The following is a 14875-nucleotide window of genomic DNA, read 5'->3' as shown; positions in this document are numbered from 1 at the left end:
CCCACTGAGCCACCCAGGCGCCCCCATCGTTTTCTGTATTTTAAAAGTAGAAAGTAATTAAAGGAAAAATTCTCCAACTACAGTTGGAAACACTGAGCCCAAGAGAAACCTGTGCTGTTGTAGGACTTTATCTTCACTAGTTGCACCGCATGCCCTTGACTTGTGTGGAGTTCACTGGGAATAGTGGGTGTAGGTGAGACTCTCTCTGGCCTGCTTAAGGCTCATTCTCCCCCCTGCTGCCCCACTCGCCTCTCCAGGAGCTGCTGAACCTGGACAGTGTATAAGGAAGCAGCCTTAGGAAACTGTTTACACCAAGATATTAGTGGTATGGTGGATTTGCTCCTCCAAGAGTAATTAGAATTTTACGAGAGCATCCAGCCTCATGCCCAGGTGATGAGTGACCCAGAGAAATTAATCTGTAAGGGTAGAGCTTTTGGATCTCTGCCCCTCTAATGAGCATCTCTTTTAGGCAAGGCAGGCCTTCCTGGCATCCTTCGAGTTGTGTCCTATGGAAATGTATTTTCTTCTCCCACTGATAAGGCCGTCCTGACTTCCAGAGCAAAAGAAGTAATGCTAAGTTGAAAAAGAGACCGTAACACATATATGTGTGGAATGGAATAAACAGCCATTTTCCATCACTGAAACAGCGACACAGACCTAATGAAAAGCATTCTATTTCAAACAGTTATACTTCTAAGTATTGCTTTCTGCCCTTTACACTTCACTCTTCTTTTTCTCCTTTCAAGATAAATAGGTCTTTTTTCTCCCCTGCTATTAGAAGATTTCCTCTGAAAGGCACAGACTGTGTGTAAGAAGCACATCCATTCATATCCAGCTGAAGTAGTCAATGCTGCCTGGTCTGCCAGGCCCAGGGGAACCGGATCCGTGTGCCCCCATCTGTCGGCATCTGCCCACGGGGTATGGCCACGTGCCAACCAAGCTCAGTGCACCATACTGGTTATGTTCTTCTCCCAGCAGAAAGGACATTCTATGTCTCCCAGGCAGGGTTTCTCTTTGCTTCCTGACAGGAACTTAGCTTGAGCGCCACAGAGAAGTACTCGGGTGTCTGGCAGACCACAGTAGTTGCTACGGTGGCTGCTTGGCCCAGTTACACTCAGAGCCTCTGTTTACTTATCTAAACCTGGAGGTGCCAGTGTGCATCCTGGGAAGTCGTGAAGTGTGGTCTGCGAAGGGCCTGGCATGCTCACGCCCAGCGTGGTATGGAGAAGTAGCTCTGGCCAGATCCCCAAGAAAGCTTTGTTGCACTGAAGCACCGCACTGTATACACTAACACACCGTCTTTCATAGACTCAAAGTCACTTTCCCCTCAAAAGCCTTAAAAGACCCCCTTAAATATATTTTCAAGGCCTTCCGTGATCTAGAACAACCCCCCCCCCGCCATTTCCCATTGTAAACCATGCTTGGCGTAGAAATCCATCATTTTGAGCCACATATCATATGCCCTCAACCTCCTGCATCATGCCCTATTTCGTGTTTTTCCCTAGTTTCCTCCAGCCTTGAATGGATGACTCCCTCATCTTTACCTATTGTAATGCTGATCAACAAGGCCACCTCAGGTGACTTTCTTCTGGGAGACCTCCCTGACAGCTCTGTCAGAATAATCTCTCTCTGCTTGTACCTCTAGTCAGTATTTATCACATATCACTCTGTCTTGTATTAAAGCTGTGCTTTTCTGTCTTCACCATTAGATTACAAGCTTATTAAAGGTAAGAACTTGTCCATATAGACACCATTTCTTCAGTTAACAAGTATTTATTATGCTAAGTAGTGTGCTGGGTACTAGTTGTGGGGTGAAGATCAAAATCACGTGGTGCCTGCCTGGTCCTGGAGGAAGCAGACCTCAAATAATCAAGCAAATAAATCACTCTGTGATGACATGTGACAATATGTGCTAGGAAACTGATGGCAGAGATGGGTCCGTAAGTAAATATTTTCTGAGCTGCCCTCTCTTCCCTACTCTCATCTCATCTTGATCTTCAAAAGTCATATGTTCATGATGCTTCTAACCTGGCAGGTCACGCCCATTCCACCACACCCTAAGTTCTCTTCCAAACACATCTCTTTTCATTCAGTGTGCGAATTTTTCAAATCTTCAAGTTCTGGTTCCTTTTGGCTTAATAATTCCATCTTTAAATCATTTCTCTCCTCTCATATTTTACTGTAAGAAGTCAGAAGAAACCAAGTCACTTCTTCAACACTTTGTTTAGAAATCTCCTCAGCAAAGTCCCCAATTTCATGGGACGCCTGGATGGCTCAGTCAGCTAAGCATTTGCCCTGGGCTCAGGTCATGATCCCAGGGTCCTGGGCATCCAGTCCCATGTCAGGCTCCCTGCTCAGCAAAGAGCCCGCTTCTCCCCCTCGCTTGTGCTCTCTCTCACTATCTCTGTTTCTCTCCCTCAAATAAATAAAAAAAATCTATAAAGCATCCAATTTCATCACTGGCAAGTTCTACCTTCCACAAAATACTAGAACACGGACACAGTTCAGTGGCGCTCTTTACCATGTTACAACAGGGATGGCCTTTTCTCCATTGTCCAATGACATGCTCCTTACTTCCATCACAGACCTCATCAGAATGGCCTTTGTTGTTTGCATTTCTATCAACATTCTCTTCAGGATTATTCACGTACTCTGTAAGATGGAAACCTTCTTTACAGCTCTCCTTTACCTTCTGAGCTCCCACCACAATTGTTTATAAACATTCCTGTATGATAATTTCAGCTTCGTCTAACAGGCAACTAAAACTCTTCCTGCCCTTACCTATAATCTAGCTTCAAAGCTGCTTCTACATTTTTAGGTTATTTGTTGTAGTAGTGTCCCATTTCTTGGTATGAATTTCTGTCTTAGTCAGTTCAAGCTGCTTTCACAAAATACAATAAAGCGGGTGGCTTATCAACAGCAGAAACTTACCTCTCACTCTTCTGTAGTCAAACAAATCAAAGATCAAGGTGCCGGCCAACTCAGTGTCTGACGAGAGCCTTCATCCCAGTTCACATTGCTGACTTCTTGGTGTGTACCCACATGACAGGAGAAGGAACAGTTCTCTGGCCTCTTCCTTCAAGGACACAAACCCCACTAAAAAGGCCCACACTCGTGACCTGTTACTTCCCAAAGGCTCCATCTGCAAATACCATTATATTGGGATGAGGTTTAAACCTATAAATCCTGGGGGGACCTTAACATTCAGGCCATAATAGCATTCATCCGTTAACTCTCCCCAGTGTCCCCTTCTGAGCCCTGTAGCTCTTTGGCCTCACTGCCTCTAAGGACATTTACTTACTTGTGTCTGGATTCAGAGTTTTCCACATAGGCAGCACCCTGCTGGATGGAAGCTGCTTCTGGACACTGATAGTGCATACTTACCTCCGCAGTCCCTACCACACAGGAGATGCTCAACAATATTTGTTGAAATGGGGAATTTGTGTCCCTTCGTGGCAATGACATATGTGCCACTGATGTTAGAAACCTCAATTGACACAAAACAGAGGCGCATAGAAGAAGGGAGGAAAAATAAAACAAGACAAAAATCAGAGAGGGAGACAAACCTCTTACAAGAGACTCTTAACATAGGAAACAGAGGGTTGCTGAAGTGAAGGGGGGTGAGGGGATGGGGTCGCTGGGTGACCGGCATTAAGGAGGGTGTGTGATGCAATGAGCACTAGATGTTATATGCAAATGATGAATCACCGACCTCTAGCATATTCACTCTATGTTAATTAATTGAATTTAAATAAGATAAAATTAAAATAAAGCTGCAATTGTTCAATCAATTTGTCTTATCTTAAAAGAAAGCATCTGAGAAGTTTCCAAAAAGATAAGAAAGCATCTTCTCTTAAAAGAAAGCATCAGAATTAAAATTCTCCTCTGTAGTCCTAACATGGTAACTATTCAGTAACACTGAGTTAGGGCAGATTTTTTTTTTTTGTTTTTTTTTTTTTTTTCACAAATAGAGATAGAATCTGTGCTCCTGGTGAGGTATGGGCTAGACCTGCAAGCTGGTCAGGGCTCTGTTCTTTTTGTTCCTCTTCTCCAAAACAAAACCTAGGCCTATCTCCAGTGACCATCATTCCTTTGATCTGAAGCACCTGTCAAGAATTATAACAGAGGCCCAGAAATGCTAAAAAACAAAGCAGGGAATCTATTTTGGATAAGTACCCCCAAATATCATCTAGCCTAATTATATTCTAGACTTCTCCCTTCCTATTACTTAAGGGATTACATCATGCCTTTCTTAGGAGAGAAATTGTGTTTACAACATTGATCCAGGAGACTGGTTCGATTCCGGATCATTTTGCCCTTGCAGGAATTAGGGAATAGAGCAAAAGATCAGACTCCCAAGAGCTGAAGATCACTGTGTTTTCCCATCAGAGCCTTTATGCGGGGGCTTTATTACTGCAGGGTAGAGAGTAGATGCTCAATCAATATGTGTCTAGTAATTGTTTTTATTATTTATTTATAATTTATGTATTTATTATCATAAAACCTCTTTCACTTCCTTTAAACATTGCCTCATTGTGCAAGTTGGTATGCCACACACATACAGCTTTGCAAATTCACTGCTGAATTAGTTATAATTAAATAGTGTTTCAAGTGAACTTATTGTCTGGTATATCTAAAAAGTTATCAATATGTGATTCTGATCTGAGTATACAACTAAGCCAAATGTTTTACTTATGGCAGAAGAGTTGTGACACTAAAATATTTTGGATTTTTGGTACTGAGTCAGGAGTTAGCAAAAAGAAAAATTCTAAAGCTTTTTGGAAACTTCTTTCCTTTCCTTTCTTTTCTCTTTCTTTCACCACAGGGAACAATATGTGACTGGCATTAGAATAAATGTTGTTGACAGAAAATGCTAGAAAAGAAAGGATTACTGATGGCTGGAGTGTCTGGCAAAGGTGTCAGAAAGCTGGTAGAATCTATAGAGGACCCCAGAAGGGAGTAGTGTTTGCATAGTTGGAGAAGACAGAGAGGGAAGGGGCTCAAGCCAGCATCTCCGTGAAAGCTTTGCATGAGGAACACACCTGCCTGAGGGGGGTCACATGGAAAAGCAGTGGGAGAAAAGTCTGGGAAAAAAAGGGGGAAGGCACAGGTAAACCAGTGGTGGAGATTATTTTTATGTTGGGGACTGGTGACCACAGGTCATGGGCATGATTGACTTGGGTTCTTAGAAGACCGATGTGGCAGCAGCTAGTAAAATCTGTTGAATGGGGATGGAGTGAGCACTGAAGGGACTTGGAGTGGTCTTGAATAAGGACAGGGATGCACTGAGAGGCCCTTGGCCCCTGTTTGGAGTTAGGACAAAAAGGGCTCAAGTGCTGGCTTCACCTCCTGTTAATGACCTTGGGCAAGGTGCTTCATCTCTCCAGGCCTCAATTTCTTCATCCTATGGCCTCTTGCATACTTACCTGGATAGCAAATGGGAAGTCTTTGGCACACGGTGAGACTAGATAAAATTGCAGCTATTATGGAGTTCAGCAGAGATGTGTCTTTTCCTCTAATTAGTTATTTAAAAAAGTACACTTAGACACAATCCCTATTCATCTAATCAAGGTTTTTTGAAGACTGCTACTGGCAAACTCACCACTCCGTAAGGATGGCTTCACTGAGGAACAATCTGGAACAATTAGAGATGAAGTGAGGGAGGTATAGCCTCTGCCTCTGACCTGGGTCTCAGAACACAAACACCTCAAACCTCACTCCTTATACCACAAACTGTCCGTATCCCTCCCCACCCCCTCTGTAAAGTGGAGCCTGCTCCCTACGTTTGACAGTCCAGTGCTTCCACAGTGGAAAAGGCTTCAGAAACCATGAACTAAAAGACAGCCATGCAGGCATGACACAGAGCAGAGCATTTAAATTCCTCATGGCCATCACTCTCGTCTGTTCAAGAACTTTTTCCATTTACTTCAGAAACAGTCAGCCTATGTGATCAGATGCTGGGGCAGGCACATACCAACTTAAAACACGAGTCCCTCAAAACACACCCATGTGTGTGGGGTCAAGGCGGCAGACAGTAAAGGAAACAGAAACAGGATGGAAATGGGAAAACTCCATCTGGTTCTTCCAAAAATAATCATCGCAAGGGGGAATACCTGACATGGTGTCAAGTTTTGAAGAAATGAGCCGAGGTTGCTTTTTGGGGAGAGACAAAAAGTGGTCACAGGGGAGTGAGTCTGAAGAAAGTAAGAGGTGCAGGAGTTGAGGGGACCCTGTGCCCTGGTACTTGAAACAAATGTGAGAAAAGTTTTCTTTTCTTTTTTTCTCATCTCTCCAAATCTCAAGTATTTCTCTGTAAAATAGAATATAAAGTTGGTCCCTAATTAGATGCATTTGGAAGCAATGTGGCAACATGGAAAGAGCACAGACTTTGGAGACTGAAAGACTGGAGTCCACATCCACTTAATTGCTATGTCACTTTGGGAAAAAAGTTTAACTTCTGCAGACCTCAGTGTCTGCTTTGAGCCAGTGACTCTAATATTTACCTTCTTGTGAAGATTAGATATAAATATATAGGCATATAGTAGACATTCAGTAATGGTAACAGGTAACGTCGGCATTCACACATTCACTACTATGCAAATCTCCTTATATAAGCCACAACTGTGAGGTAAAGTGTATTTCTAACCAACAGAGAGAATAACCTAAAGAATCTTGAAGCCTTATTTGAAATGTCATGAATAGGAATGCTCAGCACTTATGACTGACATTGCTCGGACTCTCCTAGGTGTGTCTTTCAGTTCAGTCCATGTCCCTGCCCTAGGCATACTCTCTCTGGCCTCTTCATGCTTCCTTAGCCATTCAGGTTTTGTTTCTGCCAAACTCTTCCTCAGTCTCATACCCCACCCTTACCTCTGCTTCTCATTCTTTTTGGACTCCAGAATGCATTTTCCAAACACATATAACAGGAGAGGCTCTAGTTACTACCTCCTTTCCTTCCCGTCAGGCTGTGGATGACCAACAGGTCACAAACACATTGGACACAGTGACCCCAGAAGTTTCCCAGTTTAATTGCCAAGGGTGGACCACTGTGGATGCCACCTTCTGTGAGAATGAATGACTGGGGAGAGGCAGGTTGTGACTCCTTTGACTTAAACTCTGAATAGAATATTTCCAGGAATCCTTGGGATTCCCCAGATTCCCCTCTAACACTCGTTCTCTAGAATCACCATTCCTGGGAGAATTACTTATCTTTAACTCAGACAACAGCTCTTGATTGTACCATTTTGTATAATCTTGAATCATTTAACCTCTTAAAAATACCAGGCAACCTTTAGAGAGTTTCCCTCATCAGCAAATGTAACACATGTATGGTGAATAGGTCTTTCCTGGGAATCCAGGCTTTGGAGATGGGAAGTACACACAGGCTGAACAAACTATGTTGATTGGGTCCACCCATCCTAGTGAGGGGAAAGAGCCAGACCTGGATGAAAATCTCAAATTTCTACCCTCTCAAACCATGTTGATCTAAGCAAGTGACTTCATTTCCCTTATTTTCTCTTTTCTGCATTTCTTTTTCAATTTTATTTTATTTGTTTATTTGAGAGAGAGAGAGAAAGCAAGAGCAGGGGGGAGGGGCAGAAGCAGAGGGAGTAGCAGACACCCCGCTGATCAGGGAGCCCTGACATGGGGCTCAATTGTAAGAGGGGGTCATGACCTGAGCCCAAGGCAGACTCTTAACTCACTGAGCCACTCAGATGCCCCTTTTCTCTGTTTCTAAAAGGGGAATCATGCTGCCTACTTCCTAAAGTTGTCATAATGCCTAAATGAGAAAAGCAAGTACTCTGATCTACCTTCCCAGTGCCCACTCCCTACTCCACCCTTGTTAAAATTCTAGAATGTTCTTTTTTCTCTAAATGTAATGAAAAGAAGTCACTACCAGAAATAGACTATAATTTAAGTTCCCTGTTGTTTGCAATCACACCTTATGAATCTTGAAGGTAAAGTGGTGTTAGGAGTCAACCTAGAATCCTTTCAGACAAAGAAACCTTGAGTTTTCAGAGAAATCAGAGACAATGACTTAGAGTTATTGGTGATATTATTATAACAAAATCCATGCTGACTTAAAGACCTAATATATTCTTACATAGATTATCCCATTTGACCTTCAAAATAAATCTGTAAGGCAGGAAAGACAGAAATTTATTTTGCTCAGGTAAATGCCCTGAAGTTCAGAAACTTGCTGTGAGTCATAGCTAATAAATGATCACACCAGGACTCAAGCACAAGTGTCCAGACTCCAATTCACTACAGAGTCTTCCCTCATCCCAATTAATTTCTTAGCTCTTAAATGCTTACCCATCTATTGTGCTGAGTGAAATAAGTCAATCAGAGAAAGACAATTATCATATGATCTCCCTGATATGAGGAAGTTGAGAGGCAACATGGGGGACTTAGGGGGTAGGAAAGGAATAAATGAAACAAGATGGGATTGGGAGGGAGACAAACCATAAGACACTCTTAATCTCACAAAACAAACTGAGGTTTGCTGGGGGGAGGGGGCAGGGAGGCGGGGGTTGGGTTATGGACATTGGGGAGGGTATGTGCTATGGTGAGTACTGTGAAGTGTGTAAACCTGGCAATTCACAGACTTGTACTCCTGGGGCTAATAATACATTATATGTTGATAAAAAATAAAAAAAAATTTTTTAAAAAGATTAAATGAATGAATTTTTAAAAAATGCTTACCGATCACATGAGAAGTATGAAAATGTGTGTGATTGCCCATCGTGATGGAATACAAACATTTAATGCCACAGCTCAAACCATTCCATTGGGTCGACCAGTTTTCTCTAGTAGTGTGTAGCTATAAATTCTAAAAGTTGCTAATATAAATGTTAGACCATTATGTTCCAGCTGCTATGCTAGTTAAGCCCTTTACATACACTTTCACCTAATCCTCTCAGCAACCCTATAAAGTAGGTATTGTTACCTCATCTTAGAGAATAAGAAACTAATGATCAGAGAGCTTAAGTAACTTGCTCAAGGTCACATAGCCACACAGTGGATTCAGAGAAATATCTGTCTGTCACCATAGCACATGCTCTCCATCTCAGTGCTATTTACACCATAGCAGAAACCCATGTTTCTCTGGCACTTGTCCCAACTTCTCGTATAGAACTCCAGATTCCCTTTAAGGTTCCCCCCAAATACTTAAGAGTGTCCTAGTGAGGTGTCTTACGTGTGACCTCCAAGTAAGTCCTACTAGCCTTTCTGTCAACTCTATAGCAACATCTGCTATTCCAAGCCTGCACAACCTAGAAATGAAATAAACAATAAATAAATAAAATTAAAAATATAAAAAGGTGTAAGAGAGAAGTGTCCCGAGCACACCACCACTACCACCAGAGCTCTTTTCTACATAGTTTTCTTTGGAGGTTGGAGTTGAGGTGAGACTTCTGCTCTGCCAGCTCTTTAAAGCCCTGGCCCATCTGCACTTGTGGGAAACAGGCAGCTGGCAATCATTTCACTTCCCTGAGCTGCACATTCCTCAATTGCAAGATGAAGGTGAGGCCACCTCCTCATGGGACTGCGTTCTGCCTTGAATCACATAAGGCATGCAAAGCACCTGTGGGATCCTTGGCGCCTGTAGAGGCTCAAACAAAATGGTGGTTTCTTCTCACCCAAATCCCTGTCCTGTACAAACACAAAAGTTTTCTGGCCTTCTTAGCAGTAAATCCGTTAACAAACTAATGTGTGCTGAGTGGTTAGTGTCCAAGCGAATACTTTGACAGGAGAGTGAGTAAATTGCATAAGAACACCAGCCAACACTCACACTGGACTTTTATTGAAAATAGTGTGATCACATCAACATGTCATTATTTCAGTGGATGGGAGAACACTGTTTTGCTAAAGTTTTCTCTGTAATGGTGTTTGTTGAAAGGAGTTACGGTGTCCCATGCCTACACAAGACAGCTCTGGCACATTTCTCAGTAGCTGTACACTGAGTCCTTTGTCAACTGTCTGGAAATGTGAGCAGAGCTGCCATCACCTTGGATGTAAAGGTTGTGTGAAGATGTTTAACAATAAAAATAAATGGAGAGACCCCGGCACCCATCCTGAGAACAACCCAAGCTGCGCTGGTCAGCAGTGGTCAGCCAGGGCCATGGCCCTGCATTACTCCAGGGGTGATGCCAGTGGAAGGTAATGGCCGGGTGCCAGGGAGAGGGACAGCTCAGGCTCGTGTGCTGCCAAGCAGCCAACTTTCTGGGCTCTGGGCTCAGTTCGTCTCCTAGCATAATATCCGGGGTCTCTTTCCGTCATGTCATCATTGAGAAAGAAAAGACCTTTCCCACCTCCCTCCCTCTTCATTCCTCAGGGACAAGGCCACAGGACTCAGAATGTTCTTTTCCACTGTGAGAGGTATTGAGCCTATAGTAACACCCTGCAAGTGAATTACTCAATGAATTTTCAGGTGGATTTCTACAGTTCTCACAAGAGGATGAAGTGTTTAAAATGAACAAAAGCCCCTTGCATCTGATTTGTCACCAGCTTGTTTTTCTTATTTTCTGGTTTTTTTTTCTATCTTTCTGTCTCTCTTTTCCCCTTTATTTCTTTATTTTTATTTACTTGTGTGTATGACGCCAAGTATTTTGATGTGGGACTGTAGGACTCCTGGGGAACTCCTAAATAACCACAGGATTTAAAGAGGAAATTCATTAAAACATTAAAGTTGTTCACAAGTGTGCATTATCCGTGCAGGCAAGGGAGATTAAAAGGACACTTTGAAGTGTCCTGGAGGTTTCGTCTGTCAATCACAGAGCCTCTCCCCTGTCAGACACACGAGAACAGGTGTAGCAAGTATGGAATTCAGGATTCAACAGTGAAACAAGTAACTTCAGCCTCTTCATTTCAAATATAGGGAAGGGGGCATTTAATTAAGACAAAGGGATTCCGTCAGACACACCACGGTGAGAGTGGCAGAGTCTTGACTGTTCCCTCCCAGCCCTCACTCCTAGACTGGGCTCTGTCTGTTTTTGTGATTCTGTGCAGTGAGTGCTGAGTCCAGTACCAAAGCCAACAGGACCCCTGCTCCTTGAAGATTCCTCCTGGGGGGCTGAAGGTGTGTCCTTTGCTTCCTCAGGCTGTCATTGGAACCATGGGGCCAAGTCACGTCTGCCCGCAGCTGCCAGCATTTGCCTCACTGGACACCGAGGTCTGAAGCTTGACGCTGGCAAGAGCCAGCCCTACCCTCTTGGAGGAAATGGCTGAACAGCCTGAGCAACAGCAGATGAGAACTTCCTTCCTCTTCATCCAGCTGCAGGCCCCCCCTGCTGGAGCTCTCCCCTCCCGTTCTACAGCAGCCCCAGGGGGCCCGGAGGAGGGACACATTTTCCCAAGTCCCAGGACTGGGCTCTTGGCAGGCCGGGGCCTCAGGCGCACACAGGGCTTGGCTGCTCCTCCCTTGCGCCTGCTGCAGAAGGGGGGCTCTGGGACTGAGGAACCAGCTGCTTTCAGTTGCTCTGCTCTGAAGGAGGAGGAGAGAGAGGAAAAACCCCAGGATCTGGATGGAAGGAGGGGTGGCGTTTGCAGATCCCCACGTCACAGACCTTCCCTGGCCACTGCCTCCAGGAAATTTGGACGACTACAGCCCCTGTCATGCAGCCTTCCTAGCCCAGCTCCCGTAATGAGCGATGAAAGCAGCGATTCCTCCATGGGCTGGGAGCACTGGCCAGCCATCTCTGCCCCCCAGGACCTGTGGAGCACGGACCCTTGGTCTTGGGATGCCTTGGGATGTTCAGTTCCACAGGCCAACCTGGCTCACCCTACTGACAGGGGTGAAAGTGTTACGCTGAAGACAGCTGTTGCCACCTGCCAGGTGCTCCCGAAGAGCTATGAGGAGGGCACTGGCACCACAGGGCGAGCCAGGAGAGCAAGGCTCTACAGATACTCTCCGCACATTCAGACCAGCCAGAGCTACCCCGCCCCGCCTGCCACTCTGCCTCTCAAGGTAAGAAAGTGTGTGTGGCTGAATCCCCAGACTCCAGCTGTTCCCCTAGAAGAGGAATCGAGTGGGGACAGATGAGCCCACGAGTGTTCCCAGTTCCTCCATGGATGGCATACACCTCAGTAGCGGAGGTAGTCGCCAGCCACAGTCCCCCGGTCCTGGGCCTGTATCTTTCCTCCGTGTTCTGCCACCTTCTCTGCCATTAACAACAACTTGTTTGAAAGGAGAGAGTGAATAACTATTTCCCGAGATTTCTGCCAAAAATAGGAGAAGTAAAGTTAGGCGAGGAAGTACATACTTTTAGGGGAAGGCCGGAGGAAGGGCAAAGGAGGCATGCAGACCTCTACTGAGCCTCCCAGAGGAATAGAGGCCCATATCCCCAGTCCCAGATGGGGGCACTGAGAAGTGGCTAGGCAAAAATCCTCTGCCTGCCAAAAACAAAAGGGCAAAAGCAAAACCTATTCTCCAGAATAGACTGTGAGGGCTTTGAGGAGGCTTCACTGGATTTTGTGAAGGTTTTCAGAACTGGGGTACAGCTTGGAACTCAGACACAGTTTTACATGCTTGACCTTCTAAGGCCCACATCTACTTCCATCGCCCTCCCCTGCCCCACTGAGGATATGTAGATCTGGGCACCAGCAGCCTGCCGGCCTCCATTTCCCAGCAGTAAGGGAGCAGTAGGTCATTCTATGTGATCCTCGGGGTATCTTCCAGCTCTTCAGGGCTATACGCCCAATCACAGCCATGCTGACACTTTGTTCTTAGCGTCTTATTCTCTGTATCTCTGACCCCACCTCTTCATGGTGCTGGTGCTCTCTCCCCCCAGTTCAGGTGTATGGCTCCGAAAATGGGTGAGCAAAATAAAACCTTATGCTTTTATTTTCCTTTTCTTCACAACATGAACAATTTGCTCTATTTTGCACATGCATAGGTGACAGCAGTGAGGGTGAGGAAGAGTCTGTCTGTTGGTGTTGCTGGGATGAGACAGAAGAGTAGGGATTCTTGTTGGGATATGTGGAAGTTTGACATGGAGGGGACTCTCAGGGACCTAACAGGAGAAGTGGATGAAATTCACAACATCAGAAAATGGGTCTTCCAAAAAAAAAAAAAAAAGAAAAAAGAAAAGAAAATGGGTCTTCCATGGGCTTAGAAGTGGTGTGGCTTCATCTAGACTCTGTGGCTATCTCCTACATGCTCTGTGGCTATCTCCTACATCTCCTCCACACCATCCTTCCTTTCCCTTTCCCCTTTTAACATGGAGCCTGTACAATTAAGAATCAGGGAGAAAGGATGAGCGCAAGTTCTATTCAGGGGAACTCTTGGAAGAAGAGAGATGCTAGCATGCTTCCTTAAGAAATAGTTTACATTCCTTCCTAGTTCTTGTATCACTCATTTCCTACAGGGATTTAGAAGGAATGACATACCCATGCGTCAGAGCCCTGTCTCTCTATGTGGGGTCACACAGTAGTTGTTTATGTATTTGAATGCTGGTCTGATAACTTGAAAACTCCATCTTTTCCTACTCTTCCCTCCTGTCTTCTAGATATAAGCCCAAGCCTCAGAACTGTTACCATTTCTCAAGGGAAAGGTACCTTGGGAGTTGGTCCAAGTGGGTAGATTTTTTTACCTTGTCTGCCTCATGTAGCCACTTTTGCTAACAGGCTCTGAGATATCTGCCTCCATCTAAAGTAGGGATTGCAAGATTCTGGAACAAAACTTAGATTTGTGTATGAAAGTGTTGAACCAGTAAAAGGGACTGTCAGTAGCTCTGCATTAAGAGAGAGAAGAAGAGAGGCAAATCTGTGGGGCATCAGGGTAGGAGGTCCATGCAGGGTGGGACTTGAGGTGGTTAGGAGGAAGCCTGGCTAAAAAAAATAAACCTTGAGTTTGCTGGTCAGATATTGTGATTACCTCCACCATAGGAAGGCAAGTTGGGAAATTAGCACCCTCAGACCACAAGTCCTTTAAATGCCTTATGGCTATTATTAACAAGGTGACCCCTGCCTGGTCTTTTGTGTTAGTGAAAGAGGAAATTAACAGAGATAGATTTTCCATCTGTGCAGTCCTGAGTAGATTAAAGTGTCTGGACTTGATAAATTAGTGCATGAAAATTCTCCAGTCTTTTCATGCTTCTCATAGCTGTATAAGTCACAGCAAAGAGGCAGAAGGGTGATTAAAAACATCTTCTAATCACCTATGAATGGAAAGCCCTTGATTACCCATAATGGGAATTTTGCTTGATATACTCATGAAAAATGTGATCAATTATATTTGTTAAAGTGAAATGCTGGCTATACGGAAGCAAAGCCTACATATACTACATGTGTATGATAGGACTGAGGTTCATATATCAACTTTCCAAGCAGAAAAATCTGGATCAAGTGTAAACACTCCTCTTAGCAATGCTGCAGATGGCTTAATTTATCCTCTCACAGTTGAAACAAATGGGCTCCAATGTGAAAATTATTGACTTAAATCCTTCCAAGTTAGCATAGGGCATAAGCGCAGCAAATCAAATCAAATCAAATCAAATTCGTTCCTAATTTATATAAAAAATAATTATAGCACTCTGTGACCAACATAGGGCTTCCAATGCACTATTTCCTCTTATTGAAAACTCAAAACTCTGTGAGGATATATATTATTATTATCTCCCCTTCACGGATAAGAAGACAAGATGCTTAGGAATGATCAGCAATTTTCTGGGTCCTATGACTAGGACATGGCGGCTCAGGACAGAGCTCAAGTATCCACTCAGACGCCAGAGCTCTTTCAGCCATCTCTCAGTGTCTTCTGAGAGGGGGGTTTTCTTGGAAGGCAGCCCACTACTTCCTAGAACCTGGGACACTATTCTCCTACTTTCTCCGGTGGGAAGGATAGGAGAAGGACCGTCGGGAATATCAGGTCGAG

General features: G+C 44.4%; 1 protein-coding gene across 1 annotated transcript in view; it reads left to right on the top strand.

The window, feature by feature from the left end:
• The window catches only part of PSD3 (pleckstrin and Sec7 domain containing 3), a 769411-nt gene that overhangs the window by 100974 nt on the left and 653562 nt on the right, over nt 1-14875 (top strand). The window contains exon 4 of the mRNA XM_059155883.1: nt 11102-11968. Coding sequence (XP_059011866.1) covers nt 11222-11968 — 747 coding nt within the window. The 5' untranslated portion in view covers nt 11102-11221. The remainder of the gene's footprint in view (nt 1-11101; nt 11969-14875) is intronic.

Source organism: Mustela lutreola, chromosome 18, assembly GCF_030435805.1.
Source record: "Mustela lutreola isolate mMusLut2 chromosome 18, mMusLut2.pri, whole genome shotgun sequence".
Classification (NCBI taxonomy): Eukaryota; Metazoa; Chordata; class Mammalia; order Carnivora; family Mustelidae; genus Mustela; species Mustela lutreola.
Note: the sequence above shows the minus strand (reverse complement) of the source record. Positions and strands in the feature narration are given on the sequence as shown.